This window comes from Schistocerca cancellata, chromosome 2 (genome assembly GCF_023864275.1).
Source record: "Schistocerca cancellata isolate TAMUIC-IGC-003103 chromosome 2, iqSchCanc2.1, whole genome shotgun sequence".
Classification (NCBI taxonomy): Eukaryota; Metazoa; Arthropoda; class Insecta; order Orthoptera; family Acrididae; genus Schistocerca; species Schistocerca cancellata.
The window spans coordinates 969,301,012-969,323,556 of NC_064627.1; the positions used below are offsets into that span (position 1 = coordinate 969,301,012).

The 22,545-nt window shown below is 41.5% G+C and overlaps 1 protein-coding gene across 1 annotated transcript in view; it reads left to right on the forward strand.

Annotated features, from left to right (window-relative positions):
- Nucleotides 1–945: 945 nt before the first annotated feature.
- LOC126148978 (sodium-independent sulfate anion transporter) overlaps nucleotides 946–22,545 on the forward strand; it is a 116,972-nt gene continuing 95,372 nt past the window's right edge. Inside the window, exon 1 of the mRNA XM_049915786.1 lies at nucleotides 946–1,011. Within this exon, the coding sequence (XP_049771743.1) occupies nucleotide 1,011 (1 nt within the window). The 5' untranslated portion in view covers nucleotides 946–1,010. The remainder of the gene's footprint in view (nucleotides 1,012–22,545) is intronic.

Below are 22,545 nucleotides of genomic sequence, written 5' to 3' on the forward strand. Positions count from 1 at the left end.
GTGATGCATTTAATGTAATCGTTTTTCTAGAGATCTAGATGAAAATAATCATAAATAGACGCAAGTCGTTAAATTTGTGTCGTTTATTTACACTTTTCGAAAGGTTGAGTATCATGAATCTTAAAAAAAAACTGACATATTTTTAATTTTGTTCACAGAAAGGAGCGAATACTCTGCCAAATATAGTTTTTAGTGTTTTCGAACATGATGCGCTATCGGTAAGCGAGACACAAACGTTGATTCCTCCTTGTCGTTCGCAGTTTTGTGTGATTCTATAAGCTAGTGACACGTTCCTGTCATGATGCACGACAGTTTTTTTTTGTAATAGTGACTATAAGTTTCTTCAGTTCGACATTTTGTGTATTCGTTTAGTCTTCACATTGTTGGTTCGGAAACGTAACAAACGTTAACCGCAAATGTCTAGAAAAAAATAGATATGGTTCGATTTTTACGGACAAACAGGATGTACCTGTGTTGTTGAGGTTATCCAGAAATTACTGCTCAGAAGGAATTAATTTGATTTTCTGTTTCCATTCCCCTGCAACTTGCCGTCCCTCCCGTACCATATGACACACGTAAGTTATTCTGTGTGTTTGAAAATTTACGCTTTTAAAATTCATTCAGCTGTGTGGTTTGATGTTTAATGCTAACCTGCGTCAGTAGAATGAGCAGAGTGGGTGGCAAATCCATCGTTAAACAATTGAAGAGATAACAGTAGCCAAGGCTGAAAATCTTGTTGCTGTGTGTTAGTCTCAGTGGTTATGCAATAGACAGAGAAAAACACGTTTATGAATGAAACGGAGTTCAGATCTAATGCTACTTCATTCACGGACTGTCCGGACCACTATCGGAATATTTACAATATTTGCTGCAGATTTATAAAGGAAGTGGTGGGAGAGATAAGGATCCGTACGAGTACTGTTCGTCGAGGCTGCGAGACGTTCACATTGCCCCACACCCGCGAGACCAGTGGGTCCTCAGTTGTCTGCCACCGTCGAACGGCTTCAGCAAGTAAGTAATCACTTTCCGCCATCCGCACGTTAGTGTCGGCGGAAAGACCCTTAATAATGCCATTTTTGTTATTTACTGCACGTTCTCCACAAAACTGAACAGTACAATCGGTTTTGCCTGAAATACCTGCATTGCTACAAATGTTCACTATAGAGATGGGCAAACTGAAACACGTAACTGTTTCGAAACAAATGAAACAGTTCAATGTAATGTTTCGATACGCTGTTTCGAAACAGTGAAACAGTTTGTGTTTTATAATTTAATAAACCTATACATTTTATCATCTTGAATGTCTACTGTATAAATATGTCCATATAAACACAAATGAGGCGCGAGAGCGCTAATCATATCGCAGAAAGTATGAAACTATCACTTAGGCGTTTTGGCAGTTCCGTATTTCATGCAGCAAATGCGCTGCTTTCGTGTCGTGTCACTTTCATACTTTGCAATTGGCTGAGGACAGCCATAGCTGAAGACAGAAGAACCACCACGAACGGAACTGGAGGTGGGAGCAAACTGCAGAAACAACGGATATGCTGCTACTGGGATTCCCACATTCCGTTAGTATGGGTAATATACCCATCCTGCTAATTTCCATGCACACAAAGGGAATCATTGTGGATAATAGGGACAGTGACTATAGACTCACAAATAATGCCAAATAATTCGAATAAATAACAAAATATAACAGAAAAAAATTTTGTCTTTCAAGGTGTTTCGAACCACTACTATAAATGCACCATGCTTCCCATCCCTTCCTGTTCACCATTACACTATCAGTGATATGTCAAACAGATTGCTTGCAATTATACCTACATCAAATTTGTATATATGTCTAATAACGGTCACTCTACGCCTTTTTTTTGTTCAAAATGTTGTAGGCTTACTTGCGTTTCTTAATATGATTACTATACATGAACAGAGAAGCGTATGTTATAAAAAAAGTGTAATTTAACTGAATGATTTTCACATATTTATTATTTTGAATGTGAATAGTATGCGTTGTTTTATTGTTTGGTTAGTGTTTATAAAGCAGATGTTACGTCATTTCGGAATAGGACAGTCAGCTAGAAACGAAACTTTATTTTCGGATATCTTAAGCTTCATGCTATTGGTTGTCAAAAAGATTTCGACACTCTTGAAAGTGTTTCACGAAGTGGTATGTTGTGTTTCAGTACCTGTGCCAAGCCCGAATCTCGTCCGACACAGAGTGGAATGAAACATCACTGTTTCGATACAATTAGTCCGTTCCAAGCACAGGTGGACTGAAACAGCCTTATTTTGAAACAACGATACAGTTTCTGTGTCTGGCTCGAGATCGAATCTGGTCCTGTTATCCGAGACAGGGGCGGAATGAAACACTACTGTTCCGAAACAGTGAACCACAGCCGTTCCGAAACACTGAAACAGTTCCACGTATCGATACACTGTATCGAAACATAGAAACAGTGGCCAAGTCTAGTTCACTAACATAGATGTTTGCTGTGCGTGGTTGGCAGCATGAAATAATGCAGTTTTCTTACCCATTCGTTCAGTTCCACCGTTAGTGAATTTATCTGAGATAATATACAGGACTGTACAAGCTAAAAAGGTTTTTGTAAAAAAAAGAACAAGCTGCTTACGTCCAAAAACAAATAGCCTAGCTTGAAAGCAGCAAAACATTTATGTAAAATTGTGACTGCAGCAGAGATGTGCATGCATACGAAACTTGGACAATAGGAATGAACAGAAATAAAACGATTAAAATCCTTTAGAATGTATTGTTGCAGGTGAACATTGAAGATAAGATGGACTGATTGATTGAAGAATGAAGTTCTTCAACGACTCAACAAGAAAAAAGTCTTACTAAAGAATAAAATAAATCGGAAATATAGAAGGCTAGGGGGTATATTTTCGACAAGAGTTGTTGATTTAACTTCTTGCTGATGGGCGGGTGGAAATAAAGGATTACCAGAGAGAGATTAGAAAGAAGTGCGTATGACAGACAGGTCGTCGATGAACTATGGAGCAGCTGCTTTACTGGAATAAAGATGACCGCAGTCGACAACTACAGTATGATCGAAGATTCGCCCACATGAAAATTAATATGTCTTTAAATCGGAGTTGCACTACATTCGTTTGATCAGCTACCAAACGATAGCGGCGCAAGTATTACCAACGAGACCCGAAGACGGCATTGTAACAGGTAAGTTACAGGTCACATGGCGTCTGTAGCATTGCGCAGTTCATTGTTTGATAAACACGTCGTTTTCCCAAGAGCAGCGAGCTCTCATTAATCAACAATACGTTGCAGTCGTACCTATGTAATTGTTGGTGCAGCATATCGTGAAATATACCCAGGTGTGCAATGTTGAACAATTCAACAATAAGAAGACGAATCGCCAGTTTCTGGGAATGCGGATCAGTTGCTGGTAAGAAGTAAACCGGGGACCAATCATTTTGGGGGACTCAGGTGACGGGACTGGCTCAAGTGAGGGATATAACGCTGTGTTCGGCTTCAGAAAGTTCGCGGAGACTATCTGTCCAATCTTAGATTCTATACGATAGCGCTCACAAATCGACACAGAAGTCAAAATTGCATACTTATCATTTTCGTAACGGGCAGAAATTGAATGCGCCGGGTGAGGAAAAGTGTCTAGCTTACTGTATATGGTTTCGTCACTTGTTAACAGCCGGCCGCGGTAGCCGAGCGGTTCTAGGCGCTTCAGTCCGGAACCGCGCTGCTGCTACGGTCGCAGGTTCGAATCCTGCCTCGGGCATGGATGTGTGTGATGTCCTTAGGTTAGTTAGGTTTGAGTAGTTGTAAGTGTAGGGGACTGATGACCTCAGATGTTAAGTCCCATAGTGCTTAGAACCATTTGATTTGACTTGTTGACATCCATGGAATCGCATAACTGGACCGTGTTTCCCTCACTGATGAGGCAAGGTCTTAGTGCTTACTTGAGTCGTTAAAACACAAAACTTTAGTCGACCGAAAATCAACATATGTTTCAAGAAATCACTCTTCACTGTCAGTAAATTACTGTTGTGGGCCTTATAGGGTCGTCGAATAGAGAGTCATATTTTCTTTGAAACTATAGTGAACAGTGTTGTTGTGATTTAAATAATGAAACACTGTACCAGTTACTTATTTTTTCAAGGGTACCCTGACGCGCAGCTAGAATTTATTCTCATTAGCAAGTGCAAATATTTACTTTTTTTTTGGTCTGACGTTTGCACGCGTGTTTTTCTGTCTCTCTTGCACTGTAGCCTCTTTCTGAGGTTACAGGGTAATCGCAAAAAATAAATCTTGAGATTACGCAGAATTGTGTTCTACCAACACATCATTAAAACGTTTATTTCGTTTCTTAATGACGATGAACGTTGTTATTGTTAGTTGCACCAAGATGGTGCCACTTGTCGCACATCTGATGAAGCAGTTCATTTCTTAAGCGACTTTTATGATGATCAAATCATTTCTATAGTATTATGGTCCCCATGTTCTCTCGATTTAACGTTTTCTGACTTCTTCCTGTGGGGCAGTGTTGAAGGAAGGGTGTATGAAACAGGCTGCCCATTCTCGCGGAAATAAAGATTTAACATAATAACGGAAATTAACAACATTTGTATCCTCAAGATAAAACTAGTTCATGCCCGCATTACAGCACAGGACAACCATTTTGAGCCTACTAGTATTATATACGCAATGCATGTCAAGTTATAAAATAAAACACATATGAAAATCATATGTATCTATGCTTGATTATGTTTGACGTGCGCGCCTTCTCGATCACACTGTATAGGAAACCGACCATACGGTTGACGCCCGAAATAACAATTGTTATCGTGTAACGTCAAAACGAAGCCATGTTCATGGAACAACATGAAAAGAGAAGTAACTTTGTGCAGTTTCGTGTCTTTTACACTGAATGGCGATGGACTTTTACTCTCCCGTGAAAAAATACCGAGGCCAGTTAATTTATTTCTTCAGTTCGCTCTGGGCTGTAATATTATGCATTATGCAGTGCGCTTGGAAAATGAGAAAGTGTTTTAGATGCCAGGGTGGACTGACCACGGAAGGAAATGTTATATCGACTCAAATATGATTATCTCTAAAAAGGCATTGTAATATTTTCTTCAGGTTGATAGGCTTTAGCCGGCCGAGGTGGCCGAGCGGTTCTAGGCGCTACAGTCTGGAACCGCGCGACCGCTACGGTCGCAGGTTCGAATCCTGCCTCGGGCATGAATGTGTGTGATATCCTTAGGTTAGTTAGGTTTAAGTAGTTCTAATTTCTAGGCGACTGATGACCTCAGAAGTTAAGTCCCATAGTGCTCAGAGCCATTTGAACCATTTGATAGGCTTTATTCGCAATTGCGAATTCATTTAACGTGTTTCGTAACGGCTGTGGTCGCCGCAGTACTTAGGCCTGAAACCGTTTTCCTTATCGTGACATTCGAGTAAAAATTCTTTCTGTAAGATGTGTCAACATGGAGATATCTTTAGTCTGGCGTAAGCTATACTTCTATTTTAGTCCATGTTACGTGTTCGCCACTATTCTGTCCGTGGAAATGAAGGGACTTTAGAGCTACTTCAGATATGCGTGGGAGGGATTTCTGCGGGTATGAGATGTGTTTTAGAGGCAATCATTCTTGGAAATTACCCTTGGCAGCGATACTGCGCACGCCGATCAGCGTGCATTGAGACAGCTCAGGCTCTGGATGGTTGGGGACACGATGGGAGCTGATGTTATTGCAAGTACAGTAGCTTACTTACTTACCATCACTTATGAAAACAGAAATACTGATATGCGAATGTAGCCACGGGTAACATCCAGGATGTAAATAAGATTATGCCCAGTAGAAGAGAGGAAAAAGGGACAAGTCTTGTAGTTTCATGGAAGGGATTTGGATAGAAGAAACGAAGACAGTTTCTTACAAAATAAAACTCAATAAACTGAAAAAAACTGTGTTTTTTAATCACCAGACATACTAATGTCACCACTTAAGAATAGGTACCTACTACTTACAATGTACTTAACTGTGATTTGTACAAATTATTTTGATTTTAGAGAGGTAATATTCAATTACAGGCGAGTATTTCCCTAACTGCATCGATCACAATCGATGTTATTTCGAAATCATGCACCTGTGTCATTTATTATTTAAATAATGAAACCGTGCACCAGTTAACGTATTTTTTCGTGGTTAGTATGATGTGTTGACAGAATTTATCAACTGCAGATAATTACATAGCTATTTTATGAGTATCCTGCATGTGTATTGTCCTGCCTCTCTATATTTAAATCCATACACATTATAAAAATGAATGTAGGTATGAGCTTACGTTCCATATCTCCTCCTTAACACCGCAACCATTACGACCAAGCTTGGTACACTTATCTCTCACAGTCCGGTAACAACTGCTGTGGCATACGAACCACCTACCTATTACAGGTCAGGTGACATGATGTCATAAACAATGAAATGCGTGAAAAACTGTCTCATTGTGCATGAGGTTTAAATTTATTATTACTGCTAACTCTATTCGTAAGAAATTTCTCAGACAGTGTCCACATAAGCCGCTAAATGCACCTACTATATTATCTACCATGGCACCACACATATTTCAGGAGATGGCATCATAAACGCTGAGATGTGTGAAGACCTGCGCAGTGTGAGTTAACGTTTAACGCTTTAAGGTCTGGAGGAAGAAACATTTTCCTTATGTTCTAATGCTCTTAGTTGATGGACCAAAGTAATTAATTTTGAAATATTCACGGTTGTAATAAATAAACTGATCATTCAATAATTACCATGCAAAATAAAAATAATAATATTCAATTATGCAGGGAAATATAACTAATCAAACACTTCCGTTGATTCTGGCGACCACAAGCAGCTGCGTACTGATACATTCACTTGTTGATATTTTAATAATTATGCTCAACAGAAGGCAGCACTTGTGCATGGTGAAAATATTAGAGCATTCACAAACGTGTACATGAGGTTTCCATTGAGGAAAAATATTTCTGTTGCAGCTAATACACAACAAATATTAATGTACACGACTGTAACCAGACGGTCTGAAAGAATTAAATTTATTACTACTTTGCTACTAGCTCAGTTCGCAATACATTTTGCAGATACTATCCACAAATGCTGCTGAATGTACCTACAAAATTGTATCATTGTACGACACATAGATCAGGAGATACAATGTCATAGACACTGAGATGCGTGAAAAACTGCCGCAGCATGCATAACGTTTAAATTTATTATTTCTTTACTACAAATATTATTCACAACGTATTTCGGAGACAGTATTCGCATATGTCGCTCAAAGTGCCTACAAAAGTATATCATTGGACGGCACACAATTCAAGAGATATGTCGTCATAAAAACCGAGAAACGTGAAAAAAAGCCGCATCATACACGAAGTTTTTATACATTTATTGTTTACTACTAGACACACCTACAGTCGAGGCAACTTAAAGGAAATCCCTGACAGCTGGCAGCGCTTTTCATAGTTTTCAACTGCAAAGCACAAACGGCTCTAGGCGAAAACATAGTCGTCTATAAAGCTATGGAGACGTTGCCATAGAATGATTTACAAGATCCTGTTGTAGACAAGTGAAGGAGCTGCGCCCTATTCACTTCAAGAGACTGCAGTGTCCAGAGAGACTTTCAGCCATTACAATTAGCAAGTCAGAGGGGAAATCCATTAAACAGTGCGGGGTGGATTTGATATCTCCATGTACTTCTCATGAACAGATTTATATCGCTTGCTGAAGGGTAGGTTCACCCAAGAATTTGGTCATCGTAGCTCCTGGACATCTAACTAGAAATATTGTTTACAAACAAGTTCGGAGTTAGAGAAACATTACAGACAATTTGTATTTTGCAGATTGTGTTTCTGAATTTGGATTCTGTACTTATACATTTATACGAGGGTGAGTCAAACGAAAACCTTAATTTTTTAAAAATATTATTTATTGCGCAGAAGTGGTACAAAGCTGTATCACTTTTCAACATAATCTCCCCTACGCTCAATGCAAGTCCTCCAGCGCTTACAAAGTGCATAAATTCCTTTAGAAAAAAATTCTTTTGGTAGTCCGCGCAACCATTCATGCAGCGCGTGGCAAACCTCTTCATCAGAACGGAGCTTCTTTCCTCCCATTCCGTCTTTGAGCGGTCCAAACATATGGAAATCACTTGGGGCAAGGTCTGGTGACTATGGTGGATGTGGAAGACAATCAGAATGCAGGTCTGTGATTGTTGTAACTGTTGTACGGGCAGTGTGGGGCCTTGCATTGTCATGTTGCAAAGGGACACCTGCTGACAGCAATCCAAGTCGCTTTGATTTGTTTGCAGGCCGCAAATGATTTTTTAGGAGACCTGTGTATGATGCACTGGTGATAGTGGTCCCTCTAGGCAAGTAATGCTCCAAAATGACGCCTTTTTCGTCCCAAAAGTGAGTCAGCATAACCTTCCATGCTGATGGCTCTGTTCGAAACTTCTTTGGTTTTGGTGATGAGGAATGGCGCCATTCCTTGCTCGAACTCTTCGTTTCCGGTTGGTGGAAGTGAACCTAGGTTTCGTCCCCAGTAACGATTCTTTCAAAGAAGTCATCACCTCGTTCAAAGCGCTGAAGAAGTTCTACACAAGCATCAACACGTCATTCTCTCATTTCAGGAGTCAGCTGCCGTGGCACCCATCTTGCAGACACTTTGTGAAACTGGAGCACATCGTGCACAATGTGGTGTGCTGACCCATGACTAATCTGTAAACATGCTGCAATGTCATTCAGTGTCACTCGGCGGCTTTCCTTCACTATGGCTTCAACTGCTGTAATGTTCTGTGGAGTCACAACTCGTTGTGCCTGACCTGGACGAGGTGCATCTTCCACGGAAGTCACACCATTTGCGAACTTCCTACTCCATTCGTAGACTTGCTGCTGTGACAAACATGCGTCATCGTACTGAATCTTCATTCGTCGATGAATTTCAATAGGTTTCACACCTTCACTTCGCAAAAACCGAGTAACAGAACGCTGTTCTTCCCTGGTGCAAGTCGCAAGTGGGGAGGCCATCTTTATACTGATACTGCGACGGTATGTGTGCATCTGCACCATGCTGCCACCCACAGGCCATTCTGCATCCTGTTTGTAGCACGCTTACCAACTTACAGGATAACGGCGCGAAATTTCGATTTGTTATTACAAATTTAAGGTTTTCATTTGACTCACCCTCGTACGTTATGCACCTTTCTTTGCACGATTGTTTCTTACTTCCAAAGGTGCTTTCACGAATGCGTAGAAGTGAGATGTTTTCGATATTAAAGTAGAAACACAGGTAATTTTTTGTTACGGTCCGTGACAGAAAATTGGCAAGTTAAAGACCTGGGCAATGCAGCGATTGTCAGCTAGTCGTGACGGAAAATAGACAAAATAAAGACCTTTGTCAGCTAGTCATGAATATTTTCTATAAATGTACATATTTTAGCAGCTTTGAAATCGGTGGGAAAAAACATCCCGAATTGAAGGTAACAAAACCACTTGAAACTTTCAGGACCTAAAGCCATAAGATACTTTTTATTGAACTTCGAAATGGTCCCGAGATATCAGAACAAAAAGATCTGGGTGCTCCTGTCACTAGTCAGTACCTATTACCTGTTCAGGCTTCTTCAAAATGAAACTGAACTGATACGTCTGCTTGTTTGGTGGAGCAGGTTGTGAGTTCAGTTTGCAAAGATCAGTTTTTTCTGGCCGGCGTGGTGGGGGGAGGGGCAGTAGGTGTTGTTGTACTAAAATGAAATGAAATGATCGTATGGCATTTATTGGCCGGTATATCCCTTGCGGAATTCGACCGCCGTATAGCAAGTCTTTTTAGTTGACGCCACGTCGGCGACTTGTGTGTCAATGATGATGAAGGATACACATCACCCAGTCCCCTGCCGGGAATCGAACCCTGGCCCCCTTGAGTGATAGCTGTACAGGCGCTCTCCTATGCCCTCCCGTTGAGCCGTTGTGTGTAAATGTTGTTACATAGTGTAGCACCAAAGAGTTTGATTGCCTTTTTGCACAGCTTTGACTGAGTCTTTATTAAATTATAATAATAATACGATGCCATAAAAATGCAATTAATAATAATAGAAAATTATATCTGAAGAATCTGTTAACGCTAATTCGCTTCCAAATTTATAAACAAGAGTTCCATTCTCTTTGGCGTTGTTTGGAAGCACTATTTTTCAGCGAGCTATAAAAGACTAAGTAAGACAAGAGAATATAATGTCAATAGTCACCAGATGATCGTTATAACGAACTACTTGCAGGGGAGTAACTATTGGAGTGATTATAACCGTTGGTATTAATAATCTGAAATAGTATCCTATTAAACTGGGGTGCCAAAGTTCACGGGAAGGGCTGTCCCATTTGAAGATGTGCCGTGCATGAAGGCCAAATTTTGCGGCTGCATGAGGCGTACTTCGCGACTGTACACACACATCCGATAGGTCTGTTGCATACAAATGAGTAGTGACACATGCAGCACACCGCGAATTAACTCTGTGAAAACAAACGCAAACGCATCGGTCATAGCTAGGGCTGCTATCTGCCTCGATTTCCTAGAGGTCGTCCCTAATTTTCTATGATTTTTCCGAGTTCCTGGATGAGTATAACGGACACACTCAAGTTCCATTTTTTTTTACTAAATACGGTTTTACTTTTTTATATCACACTGTGTGATTTTTAATGTCATATTCTTAAGTTTATCATCTTATTCTTGTTAGGAAAAACCAACAAAGGGCCATCCATAAATTGTCACACGAATTTCATTATTTTGGGAGTCCCCCTCCTTGTCGCTGGTAGTCACATTTGTGTGACCCCTTTCCTGGTGTGACGTAACATATTTTACAGTTCTAAGTTTGGAAATTATTAAATCAAAACTTATTTATATATTTCTGTATAAAATCTATTTTCTCATAAAATCAAGAATAAATCAAACGTTTTAGAAAATTTACAAAACAAACCATATAAAAAAATACAAAATTTAATCATTTTGTGTCCAAAGACTTTGAACCCATCCCTTCATATTATTCGTGATTGGCATATCTGTCACTTCGTTTTCGATTTGGGTAATGTTAGGAACATTCGGCGTGTACACATCATCTTAATTCAACTTCAGAGCATCGTCATCGTTTATCAAAGAACTTCTCTGGCACGTCTTTGAGGATGAATCTTTGATGGGCGAAACCTCTTGTTGGCTCTTTACGTGATTGCATGTTTTGGTTAATGGCTTTGTATGATGAAAAATTTGGGCTACAGATGCCACACGATCATTTAAATAAGTATGCCTCGACAGTGGGGCAATAGCCATCTAAGGAATTTGCTTCAAATGTGATGACGCTCGAAGATCCAAAGATAGCGATAGTAACAGCGGAGCAAATTTACCTTCCGGTACATATCCGCGCATAAAGTCTGTTTAATCAAAACAGATGGTGATTAAAAACCGCTCTCGTAATAATCGCTAGAGGCTAGATCGTCGCACACCGCAACACTCGACAACCTCGCATTTTACAGTTTCTAAAAAATATTGTGATTTACGTACGTGATTTCCGTGCCAAGTGGCATTATTTTTCAATGTCATAGCCTGTACGATGTCCATTCTGGTATTTGTTGGCACAATGTATTCGGCAACCACAGGAAAATCGTCAGTGGCCAGTTGGCTCCAAATATTAGCCAACACGATGCCTGCACTCTCAGAGTTCCGTTTTTCTTGCTCTAAGTCAGTATTTCGATTACTGGAATCAAGATGTCGACCGAAACTGTCATGTTTTAACACAAAGCAGTAAGTTCACGACTAAAAGGTGCCATTCGTCGCTCAACTCTGTTAAAGCATTTCTTCCTGGAGCATTTGTGGCAATGTAAGTAGCGTCAAAGTCAAAATAACTCGCTCTTATCATGGATTTTTGTCGAGACTACCATCGCAAGTGAAAATAAACGCGGGTCTAACAAAACCTTCTCGTGTTCTCATTAATTTTTCGAAAGCTGGTAATTCAGAAAGTCAAGGTGCATTAATATTGGCGCTTGAGCATTTTCTGCTGTAATCTCTAATGGCACACGTGCTTTATCGTCCATAGGTCAGAAGAATACTTGACCAGAGCCCAAAGTTTAAGCTAAAGATTCAAGGTTTCTTACAGTAACGTTCCAGGATTTGCCATATATATGCTTTACTTGAAGCGTAGGCTCTGTTTTTTACTATTTAAGAGGAATAGTTACCACGCGTTTTTTTTCCCTGACCGACTGATAATGTAGCTTGTTTACATAATTCGGTTTCCAAGTCGTCGAATGTTTTCAGCACCTTACAATTTCAGTGTGACGTCTATCATCAATTGCGCCGCCGAAGACTGCCGCCTCCTTTATGGCTTCAAGTAAACCGGATTTTCTACTCTAGGCGGACTAGCAGTAGTTCGAATTTTACACTTGTCCGTCCTCTGCTGGAATACTGGTGCGCGGTATGGGATCCTTACCAGGTAGGATTGACGGAGGACATCGAAAAAGTGCAATGAAGGGCAGCTCGTTTCGTGTTATCACGCAATAGGGGTGATAGTGTCACTGATATGATACGCGAGTTGGGGTGGCAGTCACTGAAACAAAGGCGGTTTTCTTTGCGGCGAGTTCTATTTAAGAAATGTCAATCACCAACTTTCTCTTCCGAATGTAAGTATTTTGTTGACACCCACCTATGTAAGGAGAAATGATCATCATAATAACATAAGAGAAATCAGAGCTCGAACGGAAAGATTTAGGTGTTCCTTTTTCCCACGTGCCATTCGAGAGTGGAATGGTAGAGAAGTAGTATGAAAATGGTTCAATGAATCCTCTGCCAGGCACTTAAGTGTGAATTGCAGAGTAACCATGTATTTGTAGATGTAGATGAAGAACTACTATTTTTTTGTTTTTAGAATCACATTTTTTTCCTGTCCTCCAGCTGCGCTGATCTTTTTCTTCGGTACGTTTCTTTCCTGTTGAATGCCTTTCCTTAATGCTGTTATTCTTTTTGTTGTTTCATCTGTCATGATGCCAGCACTGAGTACTAACAGCAAGCCATTGAGCTCAGGTTCCAGTACTATAATTTTATTCCTAGAAGTATTCTGACAAGGCGTTGATTTAGATACTGTTTGAGGTGATTGGCTTCCACTTGCTTGCGTTCTAATATTTTCAGTGCTTCTGGTATGTCCTGTTTGGTTAATTCCTGCAACTTAAAGTAAGCATGCAAAATGCTGAATACGGGCGTTTCACACAATATGTGTACTACTTCACTCTGAAGAATCCAGCTAAGCGACAGTGACAACTGCATTGAAATCGACCCTGTATCTTCCGAGATTACTTCCAACAGACAGACACAAAGATGAGGTTGCCGATTTTGCTTTGTAATAAGTGGTGAACACCAACTGAATGTAACTGACTGGGTTGTTGTGTTTTTCAATTTGCCACAGAATACTAAATGTGTTCTTAGAGGTGGAGCACGAAATGCTAAAATAATATAAAACTCAAACTTACTTTTACTTCCACGGGCTCCAGTTGTTTTAGTAGCTTTGATGACGAAGAAATTTAAAAAAAAATCTCTCTAACATTGCCATTACTTTTCGAACATCGCCATAAAGTGTTAACTTCGTCTTGTATATTTTGTTTCTTTTTATCTGTATAAGCTGCACTGTATAATTCATATAGTTTGCGGTAAGGAATAGACAAATCCCTCTTTTAACTCATTTGAAATTTATTAGATGATTTGAAAAAATCACAAAATAGTAGAACCAAAAATCAAATCCATCACTCAGCAAAAGTAAAATATCGACTGAGTGATATAAACAATTCAACGTAGACGAATTCAGAGGGGTGGCGGTTTTTGTCAAAGCCTCAAAGGCGGTAATGGCGTTTCGGCGTACGTCAAAAGGCGGCCGACGAGCGGCACCATAGGTACAGCGGCAGCCACGTGCGAAAACGTGATATGAACAAATTTAAACTTTAGTAAATAATAATGATATAATCGGTGATATTTTAAAATTTTTCATTAGTGTTGAAGTTTAGAGTCGTAATGCAAAACAAAACAAAATTGACTTGTTACATCACGAAGCTTATCACTCTACCCCCACCTTCAAGCCGTTGACTCAAGATGTCAATTTTTGTAGACACCCTCTCTCCTCTTTAACGTGTTAGGTAATTTATGGATGGTCCCCCAAGTGTAAAACACTCGAGAGAATAATAAAACAGTGCGTTTTAAAGTCAATTCTTTCGCCGCCTCATTTTCATAATAATGCTGAGTTGGCTGTAATGTGAGCAGCTCAAAGTTCTATCAGCTTCTTCTGCACGAAAAGAAACTTATAATGGCCGTTACATTAGGATGTCCGCTTAATTTTTATTATAAAATTGGGCATTTTAAAAGTTCAGAGAAAATCCTTGGACAATTATGTGAGAAAAAGCGGAACAATTGTGCTGACAAAATGTAATGGACATAGAAGTTCTCTTTCTCATCATGCACTCAGATGATTCCAAATTACTTTTGGCAAGTACTCTGTTGCACTGTCACCGTACTTTTCACTTCTATGCATTTTATCAAGCAGTGCATTTTCGATTGAACACAAACGCGATGTTTCTTCGTCTTAACATGATTGAAATGTCAGACTTCCCACAATGTCCAATGTTGTTGTTGTTGTTGTGGTCTTCAGTCCTGAGACTGATTTGATGCAGCTCTCCATACCACGCTATCCTGTGCAAGCTTCTTCATCTCCCAGTACCTACTGCAGCCTACATCCTTCTGAATCTTCTTAGTGTATTCATCTCTTGGTCTCCCTCTTCGATTTTTACCCTCCACGCTGCCCCCAGTACTAAACTGGTGATCCCTCGATGTCTCAGAACATGTCCTACCAACCGATCCCTTCTTCTAGTCAAGTTGTGCCACAACTCTATTCAATACCTCCTCATTAGTTATGTGATCTACCCATCTAATCTTCAGCATTCTTCTGTAGCACCACATTTCGAAAGCTTCTAGTCTCTTCTTGTCTAAAATATTTATCGTCCACGTTTCACTTCCATACATGGCAACACTCCATAAAAATACTTTCAGAAACGACTTCCTTACATTTAGATCTATACTCGATGTTAAGAAATTTTTTTTCTTCAGAAACGCTTTCCTTGCTAATGCCAGTCTGCATTTTATATCCTCTCTACTTCGACTATCATCAGTTATTTTGCCCCCCAAATAGCAAAACTTCTTTACTACTTTAAGTGTCTCATTTCCTAATCTTCACCCGACTTAATTCGACTACATTCCGTTATCGTCCTTTTGCTTTTGTTGATGTTCATCTTGTATCCTCCTTTCAAGACACTGTCCATTCCGCTCACTGGCCTTCCAAGAACTTTGCTGTCTCTGACAGAATTACAATGTCATCGGCGAACCTCAAAGTTTTTATTTCTTCTCCATGGATTTTAATACTTACTCCGAATTTTTCTTTTGTTTCCTTTACTGCTTGCTCAGTGTACAGATTGAATAACATCGGGGAGAGGCTACAACCCTGTCTCACTCCCTTCCCAACCACTGCTTCCCTTTCATACCCCTCGACTCTTATAACTGCCATCTGGTTTCTGTACAAATCGTAAATAGCCTTTCGCTCCCTGTATTTTACCCCTGCCACCTTCAGAATTTGAAAGAGAGTATTCCAGTGAACATTGTCAAAAGCTTTCTCTAAGTCTACAAATCCTAGAAACGTAGATTTGCCTTTCCTTAGTCTTTCTTCTAAGATAAGTCGTAGGGTCAGTATTGCCTGATGTGTTCCAACATTTCTACGGAATCCAAACTGATCTTCCCCGAGGTCGGCTTCTATCAGTTTTTCCATTCATCTGTGAAGAATTCGCGTTAGTATTTTGCAGCTGTGACTTATTAAACTGATAGTTCGGTAATTCTCACATCTGTTAACACCTGCTTTCTTTGGGATTGGAATTATTATATTCTTCTTGAAGTCTGGGGGTATTTCGGCTGTCTCATATATCTTGCTCACCAGATGGTATAGTTTTGTCAGGGCTGGCTCTCCCAAGGCTGTCAGTAGTTCTAATGGAATGTTGTGTACTCTGGGGGCCTTGTTTCGATTCAGGTCTTTCAGTGCTCTGTCAAACTCTTCACGCAGTATCATATCTCCCATTTCATCTTCATCTACATCCTCTTCCATTTCTATTACACTGCCCTCAAGTACATCGTCCTTGTATAGACCCTCAATATACTCCTTCCACCTTTCTGCTTTCCCTTCTTTGCTTAGAACTGGGTTTCCATCTGAGCTCTTGATATTGATACAAGTGGTTCTCTTTTCTCAAAAGATCTCTCTAATTTTACTGTAGGCAGTATCTATCTTACCCCTAGTGAGATAAGCCTCTACATCTTTACATTTGTACTCTAGCCATCCTTGCTTAGCTATTTTGCACTTCCTGTCGATCTCATTTTTGAGACGTTTGTATTCCTTTTTGCCTGCTTCATTTATTGCATTTTTATATTTTCTCCTTTATCAATTAAATTCAATATTTCTTCTGTTACCCAAGGATTTCTACTAGCCCTCGTCTTTTTACCTACTAGATCCTCTGCTGCCTTCACTACTTCATCTCTCAAAGCTACCCATTCTTCTTCTACTGTATTTCTTTCCGCCATTCCTGTCAATTGTTCCCTTATGCTCTCCCTGAAACTCTGTACAACCTCTGGTTCTTTCAGTTAATCCAGGTCCCATCTTCTTAAATTCCCACCTTTTTGCAGTTTCTTCAGTTTTAATCTACAGTTCATAACCAATAGATTGTGGTCAGAGTCTACATCTGCCCCTGGAAATGGCTTACAATTTTAAAAAAACCTGCTTCCTAAATCTCTGTCTTACCATTATATAATCTATCTGATACCTTCTGGTATCTCCAGGGTTCTTCCATGTATACAACCTTTTTTCATGTTTGTTGAACCAAGTGTTAGCTATGATTAAGTTATGCTCTGCGCAAAATTCTACCAGGCGGCTTCCTCCTTCATTTCTTAGCCCCAATCCATATTCACTTACTATGTTTCCTTCTCTCCCTTTTCCTACTCTCGAATTCCATTCATCCATGACTATTAAATTTTCGTCTCCCTTCACTACCTGAATAATTTCTTTTATCTCATCACACATTTCATCAATTTCTTCGTCATCTGCAGAGCTAGTTGGCATATAAACTTGTACTACTGTAGCAGGCGTGGGCTTCGTGTCTATCTTGGCCACAATAATGCGTTCACTATGCTGTTTGTAGTAGCTTACCCGCACTCCTATTTTTTATTCATTATTAAACCTACTGCTGCATTACTCCTATTTGATTTTGTATTTATAACCCTGTATTCACCTGACCAAAAGTCTTGTTCCTCCTGCCACCCAACTTCACTAATTCCCACTATATCTAACGTTAACCTATCCATTTCTCTTTTTAAATTTTCTAACCTACCTGCCCGACTAAGGGATCTGACATTCCACGCTCCGATCCTAGAACGCCAGTTTTCTTTCTCCTGATAACGACGTCCTCTTGAGATCCGAATGGGGGACTATTTTACCTCCGGAATATTTTACCCAAGAGGACGCCATCATCATTTAATCATACAGTAAAGCTGCATGCCTTCGGGAAAAATTACGGCTGTAGTTTCCCCTTGCTTTCAGCCGTTTTCCAGTAACAGAGTTTAATAGGCACAACGTACGTTCACAATTTCTCCACTGCCACTGGTATCAGTAAACTCACTTTTTACATTGCTGTTAAAATTACACTTCCGTTTCGGCGCTGAAACAGTGAACACAAATCGGTATCACCAACAATGCAAAACATTAACAGTAAATGAATACCTCTATTGTCAAGTGGCGCTTCCTAGCGTGTATACTTGTGGAACGCGAAGTAAATCGCAATTCAGACTTCCGGTAGAGTAAAAATCAGACATCCGGTAGAGTAAAATACTTCAGCCAAGTGGAACCTTTTGCGCTGCGAGTTGTGCAGGAAGAGAGTCACGGAGGTTCTAGAAGGTACTGACAGGGATGTAGAACCGTGGCAACTCCAGCAACTGCGCTAGATTTCTCGGTTGAGGATCCATGGCGTCAACAGCCCAATCGGGGTGGTCCTATAGTTTTCCCATTGGGTTTAAATCCAGGGAGTTTGGTGGCCAAAGGAGTACTAATTCATCGTGGTGTTGTTTGAGCCACACTCGTACATTGCGAACTGTGTAACATTTTGCGTCGTCCTGCTGGTAAATGCCATTGTGCTGCATGTAAGGGTGGACATGGTCCCCAAAAGAATACCACGGAAACATTCCCCAGACGACAACGCTCCCTCGTCTGGCCTGGACCTTTCCGTAGATCCAACGGCCATCTGTCAGACGGAACATAGTGTGCGATTTGCAGGGGGGGATTCCCCCCCCCCCCCCCCTCTGCATCAGACCATCCCCTCCACTGGTTTTAGTTTATGCATCCCAACCTGGGATGTTTATTTCCCACGCACTGGAGTAAAGCTTCACATATAATTTAAATTTGTGGAGCCGAACACTGAAAGTTTTTAATACAGTCTTACTATTAATATGTTTGCTTATTAATTTTGAAAAAGTGTTATGTAGTAGGTAAGCATTTCAAAACATTTAGAACTAAACGAGAAGACGACGCACGCCACATTCCGTAGCATGCCACAATGTTGCAAGACGTCGCCCCAGCGTAAACGAGGCTTTAGAGCCATGTCTGTATTGTATGGTGGATGTGATGTGTTGCGTACGAAACTAAAACCTGCAATCAGAACCAAACGTCGTGGAAAACTGCGAAGAGGTGTCATCCTGCAGCAAGATAACGCTCGTCCACATTCTGCCAAACGGACAGCCGACGCAATGAAGGAGTTGAGATTAGAGGTGCTGGAACATCCACCATACAGTCCAGACCTGGCTCCAAGCGATTTTCACATGTTTGGACCCTTAACGGAAGCACTACAGGGAAGAAGGTTTCAAAGTGATGAAGACGTCATTGCTGCGGTGCAAAATTGGTTACAGATGCAACCGATAAATGTGCACTCCTGGAAATTGAAATAAGAACACCGTGAATTCATTGTCCCAGGAAGGGGAAACTTTATTGACACATTCCTGGGGTCAGATACATCACATGATCACACTGACAGAACCACAGGCACATAGACACAGGCAACAGAGCATGCACAATGTCGGCACTAGTACAGTGTATATCCACCTTTCGCAGCAATGCAGGCTGCTATTCTCCCATGGAGACGATCGTAGAGATGCTGGATGTAGTCCTGTGGAACGGCGTGCCATGCCATTTCCACCTGGCGCCTCAGTTGGACCAGCGTTCGTGATGGACGTGCAGACCGCGTGAGACGACGCTTCATCCAGTCCCAAACATGCTCAATGGGGGACAGATCCGGAGATCATGCTGGCCAGGGTAGTTGACTTACACCTTCTAGAGCACGTTGGGTGGCACGGGATACATGTGGACGTGCATTGTCCTGTTGGAACAGCAAGTTCCCTTGCCGGTCTAGGAATGGTAGAACGATGGGTTCGATGACGGTTTGGATGTACCGTGCACTATTCAGTGTCCCCTCGACGATCACCCGTGGTGTACGGCCAGTGTAGGAGATCGCTCCCCACACCATGGTGCCGGGTGTTGGCCCTGTGTGCCTCGGTCGTATGCAGTCCTGATTGTGGCGCTCACCTGCACGGCGCCAAACACGCATACGACCATCATTGGCACCAAGGCAGAAGCGACTCTCATCGCTGAAGACGACACGTCTCCATTCGTCCCTCCATTCACGCTGTCGCGACACCACTGGAGGCGGGCTGCACGATGTTGGGGCGTGAGCGGAAGACGGCCTAATGGTGTGCGGGACCGTAGCCCAGTTTCATGGAGACGGTTGCGAATGGTCCTCGCCGATACCCCAGGAGCAACAGTGTCCCTAATTTGCTGGGAAGTGGCGATGCGGTCCCCTACGGCACTTCGTAGGATCCTATGGTCTTGGCGTGCATCCGTGCATCGCTGCGGTCCGGTCCCAGGTCGACGGGCACGTGCACCTTCCGCCGACCACTGGCGACAACATCGATGTACTGTGGAGACCTCACGCCCCACGTGTTGAGCAATTCGGCGGTACGTCCACCCGGCCTCCCGCATGCCCACTATACGCCCTTGCTCAAAGTCCGTCAACTGCACATACGGTTCACGTCCACGCTGTCGCGGCATGCTACCAGTGTTAAAGACTGCGATGGAGCTCCGTATGCCACGGCAAACTGGCTGACACTGACGGCGGCGGTGCACAAATGCTGCGCAGCTAGCGCCATTCGACGGCCAACACCGCGGTTCCTGGTGTGTCCGCTGTGCCGTGCGTGTGATCATTGCTTGTACAGCCCTCTCGCAGTGTCCGGAGCAAGTATGGTGGGTCTGACACACCGGTGTCAATGTGTTCTTTTTTCCATTTCCAGGAGTGTATTTTCTGATGAAGTAAAAAAACTCGTAAAACGTCGGGAAAACTGCATTGAAGTCCAGGGAGGTTATGTAGAAAAATAACGCATGTTTCAGTTTTCTATCATCAGAATAAGTACAGCTTTTCACAAATGTGCCTTTACTTTTTGGTTTCCCCTCGTATATCTGTATGTAGATGAGTTTGTAAATAAGCTTTACCTATAATGTACTTTTAAAGATATAACAAGGGATGGCTTTTCTGATAGTGCTTACGCGTGAATAGTGAGTTTCGGCATTAACATCTATTTATAAATAATTGTTTAACCATGGGTAAAGCCACGGTCCAAGCTAGTAACATATATAATTGTACTAACCCCCTAAGACATCCCCCCCACTGGTAAAAGCACAAATCGAACACTGTTAGCTAGCAAGTTTTAGTCTTTGCCGTGCATGAACATCAGTCAGTGTGGGTGCATGAGCCAGACACCTGCTACTAAGGCTAATACTATTAAGAGTTACTGCATGATCTTTGACGAGACACTGTCGACAACCCCTCGGTTCATTCATCTGGGCGTTGAGTTACATGTCTATTCGCCCGTACACATCTCCACAGCCGTCGTTCATCCCTGTCGTCTAAGGCCCCAGGTGCACCATTGTTGCTTTGGCGCTGGTTTTGGATAGTGCCATTTTGCTACGCACAGTATACCTTAATCACGGCGGTATGCAAGCAATTTACAGACTTCGCTGTTTCGGAAATGCTTCCACCCTTGACCCGAAAAGCCAATGATCACGCCCTTTTCGACCTCAGATAAATCGCTCCATTTCTCCGTTACGACAATGACTGCACTGTTTACTGCGTAGTCCTGGACACGCTTTTTATACCCTCCAGTGCAAGTGCTGCCAGTTGCTGTCTGTGAGTGGTTATTTCACGTTGACGTCGAACGTAGGTGGTAGTCACATTAATGTAAGTGGACCGTGTATTTGTAGTTTAGTTTAGTTTTGCTGTTAGCATAAAAAGTGGCTAACGTTGGTAAGAACTGCACGTTTAATAGACAAAAGGAATGATTTTAAAACTTCATATTTATTGATGAAGATTGCAGGTCAGCAATAGAGGAAAAGAACAGGGCAAGAACAAAAGTACTACAGAGAGAAACCAAAAATAATGTAGAACAATATAGAGAATTACGGAGAAGAGCTAACAGACTGTGCAAGAGAAAGAAAAGAGAGTGGAATAAGAAGAAATTTCAAGAACTAGAAGAACTAAAGGAACAGAGTGAGATAAGGAAGTTCTATCAAGCAATAGGCAAAATAAAGAATAGATTCCAACCAAAAACAATGGCCTGTTCCAGTAAAGATGGGAAAATGATAGGGGGGGAAGAACAGATAGTGGTAAGATGGGCAGAGTATTTCAAAGATGCACTAGCACCAGCCTAGAAGACGAAGAGACAGCCTCACAGGAGGGAAGAGTGGAGCTGGAAGTAGACAATGAAACCAATGAGGCAAGAAAGCCAACACTACAAGAGGAATCCCAGGCTGTGCACAAGTCAAAAAACAATTGAGCCCCTGGGGAAGACAGTATAATTGCTGAATTAATAAAAACTGTGGTGAAGCTGTAATAAAGGAACTGCACACATTAATATCAGATATATGGAAAACAGAAACTATGCCAGATAATTGGAAAATTGGAATAATAATCCCCATTTATAAGAAAGGGGGCAGAACAGCATGTGAAAACTATAGAGGTATAACACTCCTAAGTACAGCTTGTAAGATCTACACAAGTACACTCCTGGAAATTGAAATAAGAACACCGTGAATTCATTGTCCCAGGAAGGGGAAACTTTATTGACACATTCCTGGGGTCAGATACATCACATGATCACACTGACAGAACCACAGGCACATAGACACAGGCAACAGAGCATGCACAATGTCGGCACTAGTACAGTGTATATCCACCTTTCGCAGCAATGCAGGCTGCTATTCTCCCATGGAGACGATCGTAGAGATGCTGGATGTAGTCCTGTGGAACGGCTTGCCATGCCATTTCCACCTGGCGCCTCAGTTGGACCAGCGTT